The sequence below is a fragment of the Danio rerio genome, chromosome 7 (genome assembly GCF_052040795.2).
Source record: "Danio rerio strain M-AB ecotype USA chromosome 7, GRCz13ab, whole genome shotgun sequence".
In the NCBI taxonomy this organism is placed as follows: Eukaryota; Metazoa; Chordata; class Actinopteri; order Cypriniformes; family Danionidae; genus Danio; species Danio rerio.
In genome coordinates this window covers 69753014-69762500 of record NC_141027.1, presented here as the reverse complement: position 1 = coordinate 69762500, position 9487 = coordinate 69753014, and the positions used below count along the sequence as shown (strand labels likewise).

At 34.4% G+C, this 9487-nt stretch overlaps 1 protein-coding gene and 1 long non-coding RNA gene across 51 annotated transcripts in view; one reads left to right on the top strand and one right to left on the bottom strand.

Moving 5' to 3' along the window:
* neo1a (neogenin 1a) overlaps positions 1-9487 on the bottom strand; it is a 328844-nt gene that overhangs the window by 86132 nt on the left and 233225 nt on the right. For all 50 annotated transcript variants that reach the window (NM_173218.2, NM_001328497.1, XM_087258719.1 and 47 more), the window contains 2 exon segments: positions 350-470; positions 846-1000. In NM_173218.2, the coding sequence (NP_775325.2) occupies positions 350-470; positions 846-1000 (276 nt within the window).
* LOC147843263 (uncharacterized) overlaps positions 1-9487 on the top strand; it is a 38369-nt gene that overhangs the window by 25887 nt on the left and 2995 nt on the right. The gene's annotated exons all lie outside the window — the stretch shown is intronic.

Genomic DNA, 9487 nt, shown 5'->3' with positions numbered 1-9487 from the left:
GACCCGCACCTAACCAAACCATACCATACTGTATCACTCAGTGGAAACGAGGCATTAGATCACATTTTTTGCGTTGGAACTGTTGTACGCACATTTTTGTGTGTGTATCATGTTTATAAATGAGACCCCTGGAAACTATTTAAATTTGCCACCACCTTTTAATATTTTTTTTAAAGAAAAGCTTGCAAAGGAAAAGAACAGAAGTAATACGACATTTTCAAAATTGTCAATGGCTGAATTTCCAGCATTCTTCAGTATATCGTCTATATTTCAGCAGATAGAAACACTAACAGGTTTGGAACAAGTGGAGGATAGTAATAAGGACAATATCATTCATTCTTAGACATACCTTGATCCAATATGACGAGCTGAGCACTTGACTGCACGTTGCCAGCGTCATTCTCAGCTAAACACTGATAGAAACCTTCATCTGACTTGACCAGTCCCAACACCTGCAGGTTCTGCTCCTTCTGAAAACACCCAAATAAGAGCATTACTGTCATCCCCAAAAAGTAATAGTGCATTATTTTTAAACACAAGACAAGGTTTTGGCAAAAGGACACCAGCATTGTGTTAAGCTAACTAGGGACAATCAATCGACAATCAATTAGAAGATTAGTAAAAATGGCGAGTGGCTAGTAATGTTGAAAAACTACTAGCCACAGTAGCTGGTGACCAAGGAAGTTATTGTTAAGCCCTGAATATCATAAACATATTATGGTATTTTTAAGCTTTACAAGAGGCAAAAAACTTACAGCAACTTTAACGATTAATTGATAAAATTAACTTAAATTATAGTTAATCATGGTAATTGGTGGTAACTGACATCCCAACTGGCAACTCACAATGATTTTGAAATAATCGCTTGGGATGACGGCGTCTCCATTTTTCACCCATTTGATGGTGGGAGAAGGTGATCCTGAGACCTCGCACTCGAAGATGACGTCTGTGGCTTCATGAGCAAACACATTCACAGGTTTCTTCAGGAACTGTGGAGAATCTGATAAGAGAAGAAAAACAAAGCAAATATGTGCATGAGAAACCAATTACTTGTTTCGTTAGAGAAACGGCACTTTAAACGTTTATAATCTAGCGCCATTAATCGCTTCAGGAAACGGCATGATTAAATCAGACTGATTTCGATTCTAAAAATACCTCTAAACATCGGGATGTGGTTTAAATATGTACCTCCTAATGGCCAGAGGAAAAATGCGAAACCTCCAAAGGCTTCCCATTAGTAAATGAGGTTATTTGATCTTGGAGAAGATAAACAGGACGCAGATCATCTCAATAACAGGACCGTATGCAGGAGAATGATGTACTGTAGTTTGTCTGCTCTAATTCAATACTTGAAAACAAAACATTTAGTTGATGTATATTTCATAAGCATTGCATTTTTTTCTCTCTCTATGTAATAAAACAAGAGGTGGTCATTTGCATGATTAATTATGCCATGTATAATTCTGTAATTAATAGATTTGACTTATTTAAATATATAAACAAAGCATTATTATTAAATTTACATTAGTGTTGTTTAAATATTACGGTATACAGTGGAGACAGTAAGTATTGAACATGTCATGTTTTTTTTTTCTCAGAATAATATTACTAAAGTTGCTGTTGACTAGGGATGGGCGATACCACAATTTTTTTAATTCGATACGATACCAATACATTTTGTTTAAATATTTACAATACCGATATCGATACCATGTATTATTTAAAATGTTAATGTAATTTTTCTAAATATTGTTAAGAAAAAAATCATTACATGTACAGTAAATATACAAACACGCACACATGACCATATTGCATATACACACTGCATACACACATACTATATATACACCCACTGCACAGATACACACATACACAATTATATTTATTCACCTAATGGTAATGAGAAAGAGAGAGCTGACATATTATTCTGATTTATAATTTTTTTATTTGTATTTAATTATTATACCATATATTATAATACTATACTATTATTTGTTGTGTTTATATATATATATATATATATATATATATATATATATATATATATATATATATATATATATATATATATATATACATATATATATATACATATATATATATATATATATATATATATATATATATATATACATATATATATATATATATATATATATATATATATATATATATATATATATATATATATATATATATATATATATATATATTAGGGGTGTCACGATTTCGATTTTTAATCGAAATCGATCGAAATTTATGCTCAATTTCGATTATCGAATCAAAAAATAGAATCGTTGATGCTGCCACGCCCCCATGTCACGTCAGCTTGTCTTGCCAAGCGGGAAAAAACAGGCTTGTTGAATTGCTTGTTAAACTGCAGGAGACCCGTCGACAGAACTTAAACCCTCTCCTTTTTCAATGAAGTCGCCGGTGTTTAAGCATTTTGGATTTCCAGTGAGTTATGTTGACAACGTTCGTGTCGTCGACAAAAAAAAACATAGTTTTGCAAGCTCTGCTATGTACGTATCACGTACGGTTCGTCCGATAGACAACACCGGCAGCGTGATCCTCCGCCCGCCCCCGTTGCAAATCCGCTCGCCAAAAGTACACACTCAGGCCCTGTTTACACTGTCTTTGTTTTTAAATGGTATTTTAGAACGACAACGATTTGACATCCACAGTGGCGTGTAGCATTTCTGAGCAGCCCTCCTTCCTCTCTACCTCTGAAAATGCACATCACGTGACCACACAGACACACACACAGCCATGCACTCGAGACAGCAGGTCCAGGCAGTCAGAGGACTGCTTCAATCTTTCACTCACTTGTACTTAGTCATTTTAGCGAACACCTCAGATACTGTTGGCTGGTTCCTGTTGGTTGTGCGTCTTTTTTACCGACGACATTATAACGACACAGATCACTGCCTATTCACGAGTCCCGCAGAAAAAGTGATTGACAGGTGGTAATTATGTGTGTATCTTGCCTTTATTCATTTACTGTATGATTTTGAAACAGAGACCATGCAGGTCAGGTAGTTTAAACGGTAGGCTAGAAATAATTAATTGGTCATTAATTAATTAATTATTCATAATCGAAAATCGAATCGAACCTTTAGAATCGAAAATGTAATTGAATTGAGGATTTTGAGGATCGTGACACCCTTAATATATATATATATATATATATATATATATATATATATATATAATGCATCTGTGTGTGTGTGCATGTGTGTGTGTTTTTGTGTTCTTTTTAATATAAAGCTTTTTTTGTAATGTAAATGCTCTGGCAAAACGTTTGTAACATTTGTCATGCCAATAAAGCAATTATTGAACTGAATTGAGAGAGAGAGAGAGAGGGGTTTGCCTCCTTTAAAACTCTCCTATAAAGTCTTTTGTCAGAACGAGGGGGACTGAGCAGAGGAACACTGGGCATCTTATTTTTGTTCCGCTTCTTTATAAGTTTCAGGGTGTGTTGTCTGTAAGTGTTTATAAAGGATGCTTGTATTGTTGCTGTGTACAACTTTCTTATCACAAATATTACTCGTGCAAAGCTTTTTCAGCTAATGAGCACGAAAACACGCTGTTATCTCTCTGCCGTCGTGTCATTCCATAATGCAGAAGTGTGTGACTTGCGTATGTTGAGTATGTAAGTTATCTGAAAGGCACATGATCGCTCACATGACATTCCGTCGCAGATTGATTGGTGTAACGTCTTGTATACAAAGCGTCACAGTGCTAAATTATTATATTATGCAGAAATTAGTAAAATAAAGTGGAAATATCGATACTTTAAAAAAATATCGATGCCGAATTAGAAGCTTCTAAGTATTGATATATCGATACTCGAGCATCGATGTGCACATCCCTACTGTTGGAACTGAACCAGATTTTGGTCAAAACCCAAACAATAGAAATATAAAACAATACTAAAACAAAATCTGATGAATTAGTAGTGTGTAATAACAATGGACTGACTCAAGGAGAAAGAACTGAATTACTAAACGTGTTTAATATTAAAACTAAAGTTTTTTTGATGATGGCAGCTTAAAGACGCCTCTCATATTGAGAAATAAGTCACATGCATTGCTCAGGTGTGAGTTTTTCACAAACTTCAACAGAGTGTAAAAATCTTAATGGCTCTGTGGGTCTCATCTATCAAATCTGATCTTTAGTTTGTATTCTCTATTGGATTCAGCTCCGGTGTTTGGCTGGGCCATTGTACAGCTTGATTTCCTTTCCTGAATTTATCTGAGAGTTTTCTTGGCTGTGTTTTGGATAATCGTCTTGCTGAAATGTCCACCCTGGTTTCATCTTCATCATCCTGCTAATGCAGATGTTGGACTGAAGGAGCTGATATTCAATTACAATGAAAAAGGGCAGAGGGTTGCTGAAGATGCTGTCTGGGCTTTCACTGCCTTTCTACACCTCCATTTCTTCATGTGTTCAATACTTTTTCCCTGCGTCATTTCATGTTATTATGCAAAACTTAATTAGTAACTGAATTAGATTTGATTTCTTTGGTTGTTGTCAAGGGAAATTTCAAGTCAATGGCACTTAGAAAATACGCTTTCTAAGAAAAGTGGTGACGTGTTCATTACTTATTTTGCCCCACTGTATGTTTAAACAGTTATTCATAAATCAGTTTATTCAATTTTAGCTTTATGTTTTTTCTTTCTTTTTTTAAAACCCACTCTAAATATTTTTATTTTAGTAAGTAGCTGAACTATAATAATTTGTATATTTTTTTTTATTTATTTATGGTTTACGCTTGTTTTATTTAAAATAACAATAATAGTTAAATGTACTGTAGCTTAAATTACTTGATTATATGTCATTTTTTTTATTTTAACTAAAGTTTTACCCATTTCTTTATTTTATATTTATCAAGTTATTTTCTGACAAAAATTATAGTAAAAATATGAAAATAGCTAAAGTAAAATATATTTGAAAATGCATATAAAAATCTATTCAATTTCAGTTAATGTTCATTTTATTTAAATGGAAAAAGCGGAATTAATTAAATTAAATTAAGTTAAAATTATTTAATTAAATTTGATTACAGAATATATCGGTTTATTCTTGATTTCATTCAAAAATACTTTCCAAAAAAATATTGTATTTAAATAAAATACAATGTACCAACGCATGATAAATGGACTGCATGCAAAAACGCAAAAAAAGCTTAAAATAAAAAAAATTTATTGAATTAGACTAATTTAAATCTAAAATCTAAAAAAAAACAATAATAATCTAAAGGGGAAAAAGTACAAATAAAAACTATGATTATTAGCAAAAATACTGAATAATCTGTTTCTGAAATAAAATATACATACTGAAATAAACGTCTCAGCAACATTTGCTTCACAAAGATTTGAAGCAAATGCTGAAATTGTAATGCAAAAACAAAAACTAAATTAAATGAAATGCATGGTAAATGGGCTGATCTAAATCTAAAGACAAAAAAATGATTAAAGGTGAAAAAGCACAAATACAAACTATAAATATCAAAGTAAATATTTAGGAGATTATCAAAAAAATATACACATTCACATTGGAAAACCAAAGAAAGCAGGGAGCCTACACAATGATTGGACCCAAGTTGAGCTAAAACAAAGCTTCCAGTACAGTATGTTTTCCAGATGAGTGGGGTTTCTAGAATATCTGGCTCTGTCATATCTAACATAAGTTGCAGAATGGAGCCAAACTGACAGAGGTGCGGTGATGAATGGCTGTAAGTCTGTGCTCCTGCAGTTTGCTGAGGCCTGCACACACAACCTGCTGAAAAACACTTGTCACACACTGCTGGGTTCCTGCTCACGCCAGATCCACACGGGACAGATGGTTCATGTTTCACTCACTCAAACACACACACTTACGCAGGGCAGCGCTTCATATCAGGGCTACTGACTGTAAAAATGATGCATCAGCTACAAATTTACAGATAAAAACCGGTGTTGATTTCTTTAGCAGGTTTGCAACTATTTAATCCAGTTTTGTTTTAAAATTAAGTGTGATGAATCGAAATGAAATCGAAATCACAATCTACTACTGCTTGAAGTCAAAATGAACAATGTTTACTTTGCTAGCTCACATCGTTACTCTTAAAAGTCCCATGAAGTGCTCTGAAATGTGCTTTTATCCAATGTTTAACGAAATCTCAACTGAGACACGAAAAGAGGGTGGGACGTAGTGTAGCTCCTCCCCTTAAAAAAACAGCCAATGGGATTTTGTTTTATCACCACTCTGTCAGTGAGAATGGTTGAGCTCAAGTGTGTCAAATGAAAAGCAAACGAGAAGCGTCTTGAAGGGGGCGGGGCATGTCAGATATTAGAGAGCACTTGATTGGTTAAACCAAACTACAAGTGACAAACTATAAGCTTTACATGTTTTTATTAGCTGTATATCTTCTAAACGCAAGTTTTGTCTCTGTTTTGAAGCGCACAAGCTTATAGATATCCTAAAAACTAATAATACTGACACTAACCTTATGTGAACAATTAATCCGGTCAAGTTAATCCACAGAAAAAAAATCTTTTGGTAATCTTCAATCAAAGATGGACCGTCTGCGGCCATGTTTGGAGTGGTGGTTCTTCTGTTCACGTAAGCCTTATGGCTTCCATTACAACCACATAGCAATACTCTCAACTACTGCCCTCTTAATAACAGCTTTATAAGGGAATAATGTGTGAAACACAGCTCCGCCCACTAATGAATATTCAGTTTCTGAAATAAAATGTACATATTAAAATAAAACATCCTGTACACACAGCTTTGAAGCATATGCTGTAATTGTAATGCACATCTTGTCAGGAAAGCAAGATTGTGTGATTAGTAGTAAATTTCCTCTGAAGACAAAAGGGGCGCTGTTGTGCAGTTAAAACACTAATCCTCCAATCCACAAAGTGCTGGATAAATGAAGATGTAATTACTTTCTGCGTCCCAAATGGCACACTATACATTATGTACTTATGTACTTACACACTTAACAGCATAGTATATGAATGTAGTGTCGTCCCAAATGGAACACTGTTTTTTTACTAAGTGGAAATTTAAATTGTTTCCCTGATAACGTTTGACGATATTATTCGTTTGCCTTATTAGTGAAATAAATGATCTAGCTACCAAATAATATCTGCCATGAGTATAACCGCATTCACCATCGGGAGGCGCTATAATCACTCGTTGGAGAATACAGCTTTCAAAATCCAATAAAGAAAGTTATATAACATGTGTACCCGATAGCTCCGCCCCTTCCGTACGTGAGCAAAGCAGCGGTCGTTGAGTGCGTGAGGTGTCCATTATTCCACACTTCATTTTAATGGTCGAATGAATGGATCATCCAGGTAATTAAAGTCCACTTATTTTATTTAGAGTTTCAGTGTGAACGCACTACTTACACTATTTATACTACAAATGGTGTAGAATAGTGCATTTGGGATGCACCCACTGATTCAATGTGACTAATAACAAAGTCCCTTTCATGTAAGTCACTTAATTCGGCAGTCATTTTGAAACGTTTCTCAGGCATGCAAGTGCAGCTCCTATTTCTTTGAATAAGGAAGTCGGCGTGAAATAAAAATTTACAATGTTTATTTTGCTAGCTCACATTGTTATTCTAAAAGTGAACTATTAATGCAAGCCAATCCCCTTTTGGTTTGCTAATCCAATCAAATTCCGACCATTTGCTTTCCCATTTGGTGAGGTGGTTATTGTGCGTTCCCGTCAACTTAACCACACAGCGCCGTTAGTTTGCTATGAGGGAATGATATTTAAAAAGAAAGTCTATATTCAGTTTCAGCTGGAAGCACATTAGCATACTAAAATAAAAGTCTCAGCAATTTCCAGTTCATGCAAATTATAAATTTAATATTTTGAATCAGTCCAAAAATTTAACAACTATCTCTCTAATAGTGTATCTAAAACATCAAATTAACCATAAAAAAAAGGTTTGTTTTTTTCCCAAGTTGCTCAAGTTAATGCGCACTCTAAAAAAGCAAGATCAACAGCCTCGTTCTGAAGTCAATCAAATGGTAATCAAAATATGTGTCCGAATTCACCTATTACTCGAGTAGGCACTACATTTGAATTCACTACACGACTGTTAGAAAAGTACATTCTATATAGTAGGGCTGCTCGATTATGGGAAAATCATAATCATGACTAATTTGGTCATAAATGTAATTACGATAATTCAAAACGATTACAGTTAAGTCAAAATTATGAGCCCTCTTGTGAATTTTCTCTCTTTTTTTTTTTAAATATTTACCAATTGATGTTTAACAGAGCATGACTTTTTCCACAGTATTTCCTATAATATTTTTTTCTTCTAGAGAAAGTCTTATTTGCTTTATTTTGGCTAGAATAAGAGCAGGTTTAAATATTTTTAAAACCTATTTTAAGATCAATATTATTATAAGTAATAAATTTTTCATCTCTCAGGACCTGAAGTGTGATATTTACATAGACTCTTTTGTGAAGAAAGCCCAGCAGAGATTGTACTTTCTTCATCAGCTGAGGAAGTTTAACCTGCCACAGAAGCTGCTCGTAAAGTTCTACTCAGCTATCATCCAATCCATCTTCTGCACTTCAATCAACTTCTGGTTCGGCTTAGCTGACAAAACCGTCCTCCGTAAACTACAGCGAATAGTCCGGACTGCTGAACGTATTACTGGCACTACCCTTTCTACACTTCAAGAAATGTACTCTTCCACAGTGAGTAAAAGGGCTCGCAAAATCACTCTGGATACCTCGCACCCAGCACACTACCTGTTCGAACCGTTACCGTCTGGTCGGCGCTTCAGAGCATCAAGCACAAAAACAGCCAGACACAGTAAACGGTTCTTTCCTCAGGCCATCTACCATATGAACAGTTAAATATCCCACAACTGTGCAATAAATATGTGCAATACTTTCTCATACGCACTTGTACAAAGCACCTTATATCAATATACAATAAAATACTTTCTCCATTTGCATTTGTACACAGCAAAGTATAACCTGTATATTTATAACAAATCTGTACATACACTACAATTCAACATCCAGATTTCTTGACTAACTGCATCTCTGTTAAATGTTCATCGTCTTTTTTTTCATATTTATTTTGTGTTGTCACTTGTCACTTTATTTACACTGGAAGCTTCTGAGGCCAAAACAAATTCCTTGTGTGTGTGAAGCACACTTGGCAAGAACACTAAAATTTTCAATTGTCAACAGATAAACTACTGTTATACAATGACTAACCTAATTGCTCTAATTACGCCTTTGAAATGCACTAACACACTTCCAAATGCAGGTACACACTGCACCTTGCCGTCATTTCATATAGATTAACCAGAGAACGTTTGCTTTGACGAAAATGAAACCTACTCACTATATACTCACCCTCGAGTAGTTCCAAACCTGTTTGAGTTTCTGTCTACGGTTGATCACAAAATAAAATATTTTGAAGAAAGGTGACTGCCTAAGCACATAGTAGATG